Source organism: Marmota flaviventris, chromosome 2 (genome assembly GCF_047511675.1).
Source record: "Marmota flaviventris isolate mMarFla1 chromosome 2, mMarFla1.hap1, whole genome shotgun sequence".
Classification (NCBI taxonomy): Eukaryota; Metazoa; Chordata; class Mammalia; order Rodentia; family Sciuridae; genus Marmota; species Marmota flaviventris.
The window spans coordinates 90,436,494-90,450,585 of record NC_092499.1 but is presented as its reverse complement, the minus strand read 5'-3'; the positions used below and the strand labels follow the sequence as shown (position 1 = coordinate 90,450,585).

Sequence of the window (14,092 nt, the reverse complement as noted above, 5' to 3'; positions counted from 1 at the left end):
TGGCCCTGAGTTCATTTGTCCTAACATTGTATTTAAAGATAAAAGGAAGGAATAAAACACCGGGGTGGAGGAGAAAGTAGAAGCAAAGCAGGGGAGAGGAGAAGAAGAAAAGAACAACTTGACTTGCGTATGTTTTAGAGAATATTACCTTCTTGAAGACCTGGATGTATCACCTGCTTGTGCCTCAAAGACTTCAAATCTTCTATCAATTCCTTTTCCAACTGGGAAATTCTTTCTCTGCAACCTACTCACAAAACAAACCCAAAAATATTGTATAACACAGAAGAGTAACGATGCATATTTCACTACCAGAGGATAAACCACAAATGTATCTCATTTTACACTATTATGCAATACCTGGGTCATTTGTGGTTGTTGCCTGGAGATTAGATGGTTCTTCTGTTATCCCATCAACTGCATGAATATCTAGAGCTTCCTACATATTAAAAATGAAAATAAAATGCAGTTAGTATCACTTCTAAAACTTTTAAAAGTAAATCAGCATTACAAAATAAAAATTTAAAACCTAGGAAAACACCTCCACGTATACAGTTTTAACTCCAAATTCACAGAACTGGAGCAACTTTTTTTCCCCATAACTTCGGGTTTTTTTTTTTTTTTTTTTTAATGTTCTACACTAACATTACTTTAATAATCATGAGCTGGGAATATAGTTCAGTGGTATAACACTGCCTGGCACATGTGAGGACCTGTTTTTTTGTTGTTGTTGTTGTTTGTTTGTTTTTTTAAGAGAGAATTTTTTGATATTTATTTTTTAGTTTTCGGCGGACACAACATCTTTGTTTGTATGTGGTGCTGAGGATCGAACCCAGGCCGCAAGCATGCCAGGCGAGCGCGCTACCACTTGAGCCACATCCCCAGCCCTGAGGACCTGGGTTTGATCCTGAAAATGAAGGGGGGAAAAAAAAAAGAAGAAAAAGAAATACACACACACACAATTACTCAGCTAAACTTAAACTTATGCTAATTTACATACTTACTGCTTAAAGCCTAAATATAACTTACTCAGCAACTAACAAGGAGGGAGGAAAAGAATAGAATTAAACATCCAACATCTGTTTATAGCCAACCTAGAAAGACGGTGACTTTGCAAAAATTAAAAAGAAAAATAATCTGGTTGGAAAGTTGAAATTGAATTTTAAAAAGAAACGATATCGCTGGGTGTGGTGGCCCATTTCTGTAATCCCAGCAACTCGGGAAACTGAGGCAGGAAGATTGAGAGTTCAAAGCCAGCTTCAGCAACTTATTGAGGCACTCAGCAACTCAGCAAGACTATGTCTCAAAAAGAAAAAAAAGAAATGATATCAATGTGTATGACAGCAGAACTAAGAAGACTATTAAACATTTATTTCCCCAATAGCATTCCATTAATACTGGCCAGGGATTAGAAGTGAAAGGGTTGGATGCGATGTCTCCAAAGCGGAAATGAACTTTTTTTTTTTTTTTTTTTTTTTTTTTGCGGGGCGGGGGTGGGGGACAGAAGGTTTGAACTCAGGGGTACTTAGCCACTGAGCCCAAACTCCAGGCCCTGTTTATTTTTTATTTAGAGACAGGGTCTATCTGAGTTGCTTAGGGCCTCAATAAACCGCTACAGTTGGCTTTGAACTCACAATCCTCCTGCTGCAACCTCCCAAATCACTGTGATTACAAGCATGCACCATTGTACCCAGAGTCGATTAACTTTTTATGCCCCCCTTCCCTTTTATGGCTACAACAGGCGGGCTGGGGATGTGGCTCAAGTGGTAGCGCGCTTGCCTGGCATGCGCGAGGCACTGGGTTTAATCCTCAGCATCACATAAAAAGATACTGTGTCCACCTAAAACTTTAAAAAAAAAAAAAAAAAAAAGCATGCTTGGCAATTGCTCTACCATTGAGCTACAACCCCAGCTCTTTCTATTTTTTATTTTGAAGACAAGGTCTAAAGTTGCTCAGACCGGCATTGAACTTGTGATTCTCCTGCCTCAGCTTCCTGAGTAGCTATGATGGAGGCTGCAATACCACACCTGGCTTCTTATGCCTTTTAAAAGTACATAATGATGAAAATTGTAGTAAGACTCAAGGTTTGAAAAACTCAACCGCAGCATCTAAATACTGAAAAGAATCATGCTGCTCTACCACTGATACATTCCCTGCCCTTTTCGAAACAGGGTCTGCCTAAATTGCCCAGGCTATCCTTGAGCTTACTATCCTTTTGCCTTAGCCTCCCAACTAGGTGAGATTTATAGGCATGCATCACCATGCCCAATCAGACATAATTTTTAAAAGTATATTCAAATAAAATATCTTAAGTGACGACTGCTTACTAAATCAAACACTATGGAGGCACTTCCCCTCTATATCACACCCTTGCTATCTATCCATTATTCACAAAATGGGAGTTAGTTATCAGCCAATATAGACGTGAAGAATGACTAATAGGCCTTGGAAAGAATGATGGAAATTACATTCTTACCTTGGACTCAAAGGAAACAAAGAGAACACCATCCACATCTTCAAGATCAGGCTTCACATCAGGAAAGGTACCACTAGGGATTATAGGGGTATTCTTGGAAGAAGTTAAAGTCTTTCCTGTGTTTTTAGGTGGTCGTCCTGCCTTAGAGAATTTCAATTTTCGAGGCCTTCCTCTTTTTCCAGGGACATTAGAAGAGGCATTCTGATTGGCATTTACATTCTTTGAGGTTCCTGAGATTTTAAACATAGTTGTTCGCTTTCTACTCAGGTCTTCTTTTCCTGAAAATGAATCCCCAGTTGAACCCTTTGAACTGTCAAGTACTCTTTCTGAGCTAATGCTGTCGAACATATCAGGACATTTCCATTGAGGTTCTTTAACTAAGGGACATTTTTGTACTACTCTGAGATCCAGTGAATGTTTTCTAAGACCATTTTCTGATTCCTTGCCTAAGTAGAAACTAGTACCATTAGAATTTTCAATATATGTAGGCAAATATTCTAATTCTCCCAACACAGGAGATTTATCCTTTCGAGATGTGGAAAGTATGTTATCAGGCAGTTCAGAAATCTTCACTGTGCTTTTGGTGACAGCACAGGGCTCCAAATAGACTACAGGCATCTTTCCAGTGTCTAATTTGAACATTTTAGCTTTAGCAACACCTGATGGGCTGTTTGGTAGCCATTTAGAAGATGGATGATCAGTTTCTAAGTTATCAACTTTATTGTGCCTTTTTAGTTGTTTCTCTAATATAGGATCATCGTCACTGTTTGAGTATACATCTGTTTCTTCATCTGTGTCTTCCTGTTTTATAGTGATCCCTTCTGGGCATCCACCAACTTCATAGTCATAGTCATCTAGAGGTTCCTCTTTAATGACAACATTGAAGTTTCCATTCGGGTCTAATGGTGAGGCAATATGGGAGCCATCTTTAAAATTGTTCCCGACAAAGCTGAAGAGACAAGGGAGGGAGGAACAGAAAGTACAGAACTATCCATTATCCATAAACAAATCTCAGAAGGAAAAAAGGTTTTGAAACAAAGTAACACATCAGATCTCATGAAATATTCCTCCAAAATACTCTGTATAACCTAATAAGATCTCAAAAGCAGTGTATCAATGGATTACACTTTTACATTTTTTGGTCAATTTTTCATTTAAAAAATACAAAGAAAGAGTAAGGTTTACTCTTTTATTATTAAATTAGAAATTCAGGATACATTATAACACTTATTTTTCAAGGAACTCAAGGGATTTTAAAACTCAGCTGGCACTGATCCAAAAATCATACAAATATTGACACACTAACAATTGTAAGCAAAGAAAAATTGCAACTTCTCAACTAGGAATTGCAACAAACTAGGAAAAGTTTTACAAATTGCCAGCTGATCTTATCTAACACAAAACCTAACATCTTTTTTTTTTTGATTGTTGTGGGCGTAGGGATGGAACCCAGAGGCATCCTCCTATGAAGCTACATTACCAGTTTTTGTGTGTGCGTTGTTTTGTTTTGCTTGGGGGGGGGGGGAGGGGGGCGGGTTTACTAGTGATTGAACCCAGAGGTGCTTAGCCACTGAACTGCATCCCCAGCACATTTTATTTTGAGACATCTTAACCATGTTGAAGTATACAGTGTTTTTAGGATATTCACAATATTGTTACAAGACAATTTTTCACAACTTTAAAAACTCACTTCCAATGTAAAGAATCTGTGGGTGATTTTTTCAAATAAAAAACACTACTGGGCTGGGTTTGTGGCTCAAGTGGTAGAGTGCTCGCCTAGCACATATTAGGCACTGGGTTCAAACCTTAGGACCACATAAAAATAAAGATATTGTATCCACCTAAAACTAAAAAATAAACAAAATAAAGGCATTCTGTCCATCTATAACTACAAAAAAATTTTAAAAACACTATTAATAAATAGTCATTGAAAGGATAAAAATTATACCAATATACCTTGAGGACATAGCTGGACTCAAGTTTAATTATATAAGATTCTATGTAAAATGGTACAGCTGGAATTAGAATTCTCAAGATATAGGGAATACAAAACTCTTAAATCTCTGTATCTCTAAGATTTCCCCCACATATCTACACAAGTCAAAAATGTTAGCAATACACCATGTATGATGGTATCGCAACAACTTAGGAGGCTGAGGCAAGAGGATCCCAAGTTTGAGGCTAGTCATAGCAACCTAGGAAGATCCTGTCTCAAAATAAAATATAAGGAAGGCTGGAGATGTAGCTCAGTGATAAAGTACTTTGGTTCAATCCTCAGTACAAAAAAAACCCTACATATTACCACGACACCCTTTCACTAACAAATAAGAGATAATCAAGTAGAATTATGGGCATATTTTCTTCACTTCAGTCTAACACTAAAGATGGCACTTTTCTACACATAAACACACAGCATTTATGCACTCATATTTTGGTCCAGTCAATCACTTTAAAATAAAGTAGGTAAGTTTCAATTTCCATAGCAGACTAGCTCGTAGCAGAGTAACTCTCTATTTAATACTAGAAAAGCCAGACTTCAAGGGTTCCCCCCCGCAAAAAAATTTTTAAAATCCATTTGAAGACATCAAAAAACTAGTGAGGCAGTTGAGGACTCAAAGGGAAGAAAATAAGGCAATCTAATTAGATACCCAATAATTCAGGCACTTTTACATTCATAATCTTCATTATTGAAGCTATCTTTCTAAAATATTCAATTGAATTCCTGTTATTTTCTTGTTCAAAAGCATTTCAAAGTCTTTGGAAACTAAATAAAAAGTGTAAACACCTGGTATGCTTTTCAAAGTCCAAATACAATCTATTCTCAATCCTTTCAAGCTCACCTTAAACAAAAACCTATGTAGTACCTCAAATGATTTCACACAAACCTTCACTTTAGTATCTAATTACGAAACAAATATATTTGCAGCACATATCCATCATTAATAAAGCACTAATCTTTTTACTACTAATTCCGATTAAAGTCACCGTCTTTACAAAGATTTATCTCAAATATGCACAGCAACCATTACATGAATGGTTCCTGAACAACATAAAATCTTAACCTTAATTAAAAACCCATCAATATACAAGCAAGAATAAGTGTTGGCGAGGATGTGGAGAAAAAGGTACACTCATATATTACTGGTGGCACTGCAAATTGGTGCAACCGCTATAGAAAACAGTATGGAGATTCCTTAGAAAACTTGGAATGGAATCACCATTGACCCAGCTAGCCCACTCCTTGATCTATAACAAAGGACTTAAAATCAGCATACTATAGTGACCCAGCCATATCAATGTTCACAGCAGCTCAATTCACAATAGCTAAACTGTGGAACCAACCTAGATGCCCTTCAACAAATAGATAAAGAAACTGTGGTACATATAAACTATGGAATATTACTCCACATTAAAAGAGAATAAAATCATGGCATTTGAAGGCAAATGGATGGAAAATATCATGCTAAGCGAAGTAAGCCAATCCCAGAAAAACAAAGGCTGAATGTTTGCTCTGATAATTGATGCTGATTGATAATGGGGGATGTGGGGGGGGGGAGGGGAGAATGGAGGAACTTTGGGCAAAGGGAAGGGAGGGAAAGGGAATGGGCATGGGGGCAGTAAAGATGGTAGAATGAGATGAACATCACTACCCTAAGTACATATATGACTACACATGTGGTATGACTCTACATCATGTACAATCAGAGAAAAGGTTGTGCTCCATTTGTGTACAATGAATCAAAATTCATTCTGCTATCGTGCATAACTAATTAGAAAAAATAAAAAATTAAAAATAAAACTTTAAAAAATCCACCAATGGAGGACTTCCACTTTCAATCAGAATGTCAAGATCACAGAAAATCATCACTTCAATGAGAAACACTAAATAAATTATTTTTCTTAAAAGCCACTAAAGATTTCTGGACACAAGTAAGTCTAAATGAACTGAATTTTCGAGAAGGACCAGACTTCTCTAGTTGACCAGAAATTACTATTGCTTTCAACCCTTAGTAGCATTCACCCTACCTAAATACATAAAGAAAAAAATAGAGTTGTAGGCAAAGATCTTCCCCCAAAAAGCAGAGAAACCAGCCACACTTTTAATGCCTGGGAATAGGCAGAACAGAATCTGTAAGAGCCCCAAGAAGAAAACCAGTCTCCACTACTGTCCACTTATCCTTCAAAGAACTTCTGTGGAATAAGCAATAGTCATTAGAAGAAAGTGGCCTGAAAGCAAAGACAGAACTTGTACTCTTCCAGATCTTGGTTCCCAAGATCTTGACAGAGAAAGGAGCCGTGTAACAAAGCTGAAATTAGAAGTGAGTTCAAAATTTTTAAAGTAGTAAATCACCTAGACTGAAGAATAACATTAAAAGATCTAGTGTATTAACAACTGCAGTTTCATAAGATAGAGAAATAGTTGAAGGTAAAATCTAATAATGAAAGATTTGAACCCCATAGATCCAAGAAGCTCAGCAAATACCAATGGAGACTTTTTTTTTTAAAGTCATACCTAAGGCCAAAGCCCAGTGGCACACAGCTGTAATCCCAGCAATTTTGGAGGCTAAGGCAGGAGAATCACAAATTAGAGGCCAGACTCAGCACCATATCGAGACCCTATCTTAAAATGAAAAACAAACAGGACTGAGCATGTAGTTCAATGGTAAAACATCCCTGGGTTCAATCTCCAGTACAAAACCAAACCAAACACTATTATATCCAAGATCTATATAATATACACATTAAAGTATACAGGAAGTTATCAATCAAAACAGATTCTGTTGGTAAATAAAGAAAATCCTTACTAATTTCAAAGGTTTTAAGTCATGTGTTCTTTGACAACAATAGAATCAAACTACAAATCAATAACAAACACAAATGTAACATACTGAAATATGTGAAAGCAAATTTGTAGTTTTAAATTCATCAAGGAAAAGGGCTAAAATCAATTCTCTAGGTCAGAAATCAAATTTTTTTCTGTGAAGAGCTAAACTGTAAAAATTTCTCAAGATGATACCATGTCTCCTGCAACTCAACTCTGCCACTAAAACACATAAAATTTGATAATACAGTACAAATAAGCACAGCTGTGTTCCAACAAATGGACTCTGCCAAACCCTGATATTAGGCAAACTAAAGAAAAAGCAAGGGCTGGAGCTGGGGTTTAGCAGTAGAGTGCTTGCCTAGCATGCGTGAGGCCCTGAGTTCGATCCCCAGCAACACATAAAAATAAGTCAAATAAAGGCATTGTGTCCAACTACAACTAAAAAATAAATATTTTTTTAAAAAAAGAAAAAGAAAAAGCAAGTGGATCACACACAATAAACATCAAAGGAAAATCAATGAAATAGAAAATAATAAAAAAGCTGAATTTGTGAAACTTGCCAACAAAGAAAACTCAGTGGGTTCACTGATGAATTCCATTGGGCACATAATGAAAAAAACAATACACAAACTTGGAGAACTCAAAAGAATGGAATACTTCACAACCTGTTTATTAAGGAAAGCAAAGTCCTAGTACTAATATCAGAAAGAGAACTAAAAATAAATATCTCCCATAAATTTAGGTGAAAAAAACCTAAGCAAATTTTCAGCAAATTAAGTCCAGCAATATTAAAAAGAATGATATTATCACAACCGGGTAACGTTTAGTCCAAGAATGCAATGCTCATATAATAGTAGACCCTGCCCCCCCAAAATAAATGTCATTCACCATATTAACAAAATATGGGGGGAGACATCTTAATAGATACAAGAAAATCATTTGATGCCACTCAAAAATCATTCTTTTTTTTTTTTTTTAAATAGTTGTAGATGGACAGAGTGCCTTTATTTGTTTCATTTTTTTATGTGATGCTAAGGATCGAACCCAGTGCCTCACACATGGTAGGCAAGTGCTCTGCCACTGAGCTACAGCTCCAGCCCCAACACTCATTCTTAATAATTCTCAGGAAAATGGTAAATAGAAGAAAATTTCTCAATCTGATAAAACATACTACAAAAAAAAAAAAAACTATACCCAATATCATAATATCTATTTGTCCACAATACTGGAAGTTCATTCAGTAAAGTAAGCGGGAAGGATAGAGGGAGAAGGTGAAAGAAATGACGGGGAGAGTAAGAAAGAGGACAGACACAGGGGTGAAGACTGCAAAGAAAGAAGCAAAACAAACTCTGTTCAGGTAAGATGACCGCATATGTAGTAAATCCAAAGGAATCTATAAACTACTGTAGTTAAGTGAATTCAGAGAGGTAACCAGATACAAAGTCAATATCTAAAAACTGATTGCACTTCTATATTATCAAAAAAGGAAATTATTTTAAATATCAATTATAAGTTTCATTAAAAAATTTAAACACTTCCCCCCCCCAAAAAAAAAAAGAATAAAAACAAGCAAGGTGGGGTGGCACATGCCTGTAATCCCAGCAACTCAGGAGAATGAGGCAGGAGGATTATAAATTCAATGCCAAACTGAACAATTTATGGAGATCCTGCCTCAAAAAAAAAAAAAATCAAAAGGGCTGGGGATGTAGCTCATTAGTAGAGCACCCCTGGGTTCAATTCCTAGTAATGCAAAGAAAGAAAAGAAGAGGAAAAAGAGGAGGAAGAGGAGGAGGAGGAAGAGGAAGAAGAAGAGGAAGCAGCAGCAGGAGGAGAAGGAATAACCAAAATAATCTTGGAGTAGTAGAAGGTTTATACTATCTGATTCCAAAATTTACTATAAGCCTAACATCAAGAGGACAATCTGGTACTGGCAAAAAACAGACAACTTAATGGAACAGAATTCAGTCAAAAAAAAATGACCCACCTCTATATAAAGTCACCTGTTTTTTCCAAAGCACCAGTGCAATTTTCAATAAATGAGAGCACCTGGAAAATTATAAACCTTTATCCTTTATACCACACACAAAAACTAATTCAGAATGGGTCACAGACTTAAATGTGAAAGATAAAATAACATCCCCTTTTTCAAAAACTTCACATAACTGGTGAAAACATTTTTATTAGTATTTTTCTTTGTTACAACTTTATTATATAATGTTGCATAACATAAAAGGCATCTGTTTTAAGTGACAAAGATTTTTATTAATGTTATAGTATGTAGCCATAGCCACGACCCCCTTTCCTTCTGTTTTTATTTATTTTTATTTTTATTTATTCATTTTTTGAGAGGGCAGGGTACTGGGGATTAAACTCAGGGGCACTTGATCACTGAGCCATATCACTAGCACTATTTTTTATTTTATTAGAGACAGGGTCTCACTAAATTGCTTAGAGCCTCACTAAATTGCCAAGGCTGGCTTTGAACTCATGATCCTCCTGCCTCAGCCTCCCAAGCTGCTGGGCTGAGATGGCAGGCATGCACCACTGCGTCCAGCTTCTGTCAGTTTTTAAAGGGTAAGTCATTAGAAACCAAAGAAAAGTCGCAGGTAGGTAGGTAGGTAGGTAAGTATTTATTTATTTATTGTTGGGTGCTGAGGAGGACTAACTCCTAGGGCACATTATGCGGAGCTATATCCCAGGCCCTTTTCATCTTGAGATGGATCTCTTTCATTTGCTTGGGGCTTAAGTTGCTGAGGCTGGCCTGGAAATTGTGATACTCCTGCCTCAGCCTCCCATGTCCCTGGGATTAAAGGCACAGGACACCACCTCCAGCTCCAGAATCATCAACTCTTTTTTCCCTTTCATAATTATCTTAGTTCTTAGGTATATCACAAGTAAATACCATATCAAGTAATACAGTAATTATGCTTATTGGTAAGCTTTCTCATTATCATCACATTTCAAGACTCAACTTTGAAAATGTATTTTTCTGCATTTATCATTTTATCATTTAGCATTTGATTTCTGTTTTGTCTGCAGTAGTTGAGAACCTCATAAGACTAGATCTTCACTGCTACAGCAGCAGGTACTTTTAAAACTTCTTGGGCAATAAAACATGCTAGATGAAAAACTCTCAGGAAGGAGAGTTTTATTTATTTTTTTAATATTTAATTTTTAGTTTTCAGTGGACACAACATCTTTATTTTATTTGTATGTGGTACTGAGGATCGAACCAGCGCCCCATGCATGCCAGGTGACTGCACTAGCAGCTTCAGCCACATCCCCAGCCCCAGAAGGAGAGTTTTAAACACATGTATCATGCATGAAAGTTTGCTGGGGTGGGAGATTCTAAAAACAATTCCTAAATTTCATTTTTCTAAGAAGTTTTTTCTAATGGCTGGGCAACAACTTTGCAAGACCCTGTCTCAAAAAATAAAAAAGGAGCCAAGTGTGGTGATACATGCCTATAATCCCAGTGCCCGGGGAGGCTGAGGCAAGAGGATCATGAGTTCAAAGCCAGTCTCAGCAAAAGCGAGACTAAGCAACTCAGTAAGACCCTATCTCTAAATAAAATACAAAACAGGGCTGGGGGTGTGGCTCAGTGGTTGAATGCCCCTAAATTCAATCCCGGGTAACCCCCACCCACCCAAATAAATAAATAAAGGTCTAAAGCTGTAGCTCAGCTGTAGAACAACCCTGGTGCAGTGCAATTCCTGGTAAATTTTAAAAAGAAGTCACTTCTATTCAAATAAATTACGTAGATGAATACCTAAACTAATGAATTATACACACCAGCTAATTTGAATGTCAGGATTATTTTTGTCAGTACATAACAATGCATCAAAAAATCCTAATGTTAATTAATATGTGATATTAGCAGCTACTCTGAAACACATCTAGAAAGCCTTAAGAGCTACTGATAAAATCATCCAGAAAACATTTATGGAGCACTTTCTAGTACCAGTCATTTTTGATGGGCACAAAGATTGCCAAATAAATAACACACATTAAAGGCTAATGTAGGAAAAAGGAGAAAATTACAATGTAATTTACTATCTGCCATAACAAAGGGATAGGGGTACTAAAAGTATATACTAAAGTAACACTTGTAATAAATAGGTGCTTAAATTAACAGAAAAAAAGAAATGCCTGGGAAAAGGAAATATACAGAATAAAAGAAATGAACTCTTGAGAATCACAATCTGATAGCCCAATAAAAATCTCAATAGTTGTTGAGAGCCACAGCCCAAGGGGCCCCAGCAAACTTCCAGCTGCCGACTGATGATTGGCTCACAGCGGCCCCAGCAACATCTAGCTGATTGGCTCCTCTGCGGTGATGCTCATTGGGCTGTTTCCCTGCCCTTTCAGACCACGGAGCTGCTCATTGGGGGACTTTTTTGGCTCCGCCCACGTGACCCAGCCAATCGGCCTCAAGAGCAGGAGGATTGTGGGAGGTGGAGAGAGGCTCCTATTGGAGAGAGAGGCTTGTGGGAAGCCGGTGGTGGCAGTTGGGGCTCTGAGGGTTTTTCCTGAGAGGCTGTTTTGTTTGGCGTGTGTGGTTCTAAAAATAAAGTAGGTATCTGTTAGAGTCTGCAAACAAGTCAAAATAACACCTGGCATTTTGCCAGGGGAATGTTAGAGTTTGTAAACAAGTCTGGATGGTGCCTGGCAAAATGCCAGAGGGAGTGGTTTGAGAAGTAACAAAAGCGAGCCATTAAGTGTGGAGATTCCTTATTGGTTGACTGATGTATCTAGTTTATGCTAATTAGATAAGCTCTGTGGAATGTATAAATACTGCTCCTGTCCTGCAATAAAGGGCTCCCTCTCCTGCTGTATCAATCTACACAAGTTGTTCGTCACACACCCCCCCCCCCCCGCCCCCGCCTGTTATTTTGCTGCAGCCTGCAGCCAGACTGCGGCAGGTATCAAAGGAGTAGAATACCAGGTATTTGCCCACGATTGGGCTAATGAATGCCGCAGTCTGGCTGGGCACAATCAGGAGCCACTTGTCAAAAGAAACTAACCATATTGTGGGGGCTGGGGCTATGCTCAGTGGTAGAGTGCTCCTCTCGCCATGTGTGAGGCCCTGGGTTCGATCCTCAGCACCACATAAATAAAATAAAGATATTGTGTCCACCCACAACTTAAAAAAAAAAAAAAAAAAAAAAAAAAAAAAACCTATATTGTGAAGAGCTGGAAGTAGAGTATGTGGGAGGAGGCAGTGATGAACTTAACAGGAGAAAAAAAAGGCTCAAGGAGTCCAGGATGAAGAGCCACCAAGATGAAGGTGAATATGCTAAGACACAGAATCCAAACAACTACATACATGAAACCAAATGGGACTTAACAGATAGGCTAACAAAAATGTGATTTGTACAGTTAAGTATAAGCACATGAAGATTTTGTACAAGGAACGTGTACTTGCTTTTGTGGGACTTCTTTTACTGTTGGTGATGACAAAACTGTGAAACAACAGAAGACAGATGGACCAGGCTATGGAGAAGAGGAAGAACCACACACACAATGTTAGGAAAGACAGTGTATACTGGAATTGATCACCACTGGAAAGAACCTGCTTTTGCCACATGAGGATGGCAAGCAGACATTTGGAATGAATAAAGAATCAATCCTGGCTGAGGTTATAGCTTAGCAGTAGAGTGCTTGCCTAGCATGTGTTAAGCCCTGAGTTCAATCCTCAGCAACTCATAAAAATAACAAATAAATAAAATACACATATTGTATCCATTTATAACTAAAAAAAAAAAAGAAAAGAAAAAAAGAATGAATCCTGTATGTTCAATGGCCTGGGGATTTGAGAGTATGGAAAGTGTTAAATTTTGCCCAAATGAGACATTTCTCTTGGGAAGTTGTGCTGACAGAAATATGGTACTATATGATATGAGACAAGCTACTATTCTGTAAAAGATTGTCTTAGATATGAGAACAAATAAAATCTGTGGGGACCCTATGGAAGCTTCTACTTTTACTGCAGCAAATGAAGATTACAACTTACTTTTGATTTCTATGCACTGGACATTCCCATAATGGTCCACACGGATCATCTATCTGCAGTGCTTGATGTGGATTACTCCCTGACTAGGGAAGAGTTTGTGTCTGCTAGTTTTGATATACCTATTCAAATCTTTCCTGTTGACACAAGGTGAAGGAGGGAAGTCTATCACCCAAAATGAATGCAACATGTTTTATGTGTAAAGTGGACTCTGACAGCAAATACATTATGTGTGGGTCTGATGAAATAAACATCCATCTGTGAGAAGACAATGCTTCTGAAAAACTGGGTGTGCTTGTATCAAGAGAAAAAAGCAATCAACAATTATAACCAGAAATTGAAGGAAAACTTCAGTAGCATTCTCATAGCTCAAGCTGGGGTTGTGGCTCAGTGGTACAGCACTTGCCTGGCACAGATGACACAATGGGTTCAATCCTCAGCACCACATAAAAATCAATAAATAAAGTAAAGGTACTGTATCCATCTACAACTTAAATATATATATATATATAGCTCATCACCAACATTTGCCAAAATCTATCTACAAGGAGAATCAGGAGCAGCACATCATGAAGGAAGCTCTTAGACAAAAGAAATGAATCCTCATAAACCTAGTAAGCCCGGATCTGTGCCAATCGTATCAGAGAAAAAGAAAAACATAGTAGTGGTTGTGAAACTGCATTTCGTATTCCTACCAATCCTGATGTGTAATTATTTGTTACTTTGAACTGAGACCTCTACAAATAAAAGTATTGGTTCTATTTTTTTTTTAAATACAAACATA

The 14,092-nt window shown here is 37.5% G+C and overlaps 1 protein-coding gene and 1 pseudogene across 21 annotated transcripts in view; one reads left to right on the top strand and one right to left on the bottom strand.

Moving 5' to 3' along the window:
- The window catches only part of Mga (MAX dimerization protein MGA), a 129,516-nt gene that overhangs the window by 54,554 nt on the left and 60,870 nt on the right, over positions 1-14,092 (bottom strand). For all 21 annotated transcript variants that reach the window (XR_011706659.1, XM_071608102.1, XM_071608111.1 and 18 more), the window contains exons 3-5: positions 2,474-3,422; positions 358-436; positions 149-244 (exon numbers count right to left, since the gene is read on the bottom strand). Coding sequence is in view for 20 of the 21 variants with exons in the window: in XM_071608102.1 (XP_071464203.1) it covers positions 149-244; positions 358-436; positions 2,474-3,422 (1,124 nt within the window). In the remaining variant the exon portion in view is untranslated. The remainder of the gene's footprint in view (positions 1-148; positions 245-357; positions 437-2,473; positions 3,423-14,092) is intronic.
- On the top strand, positions 12,564-14,035 carry LOC114081768 (DDB1- and CUL4-associated factor 13-like; annotated as a pseudogene).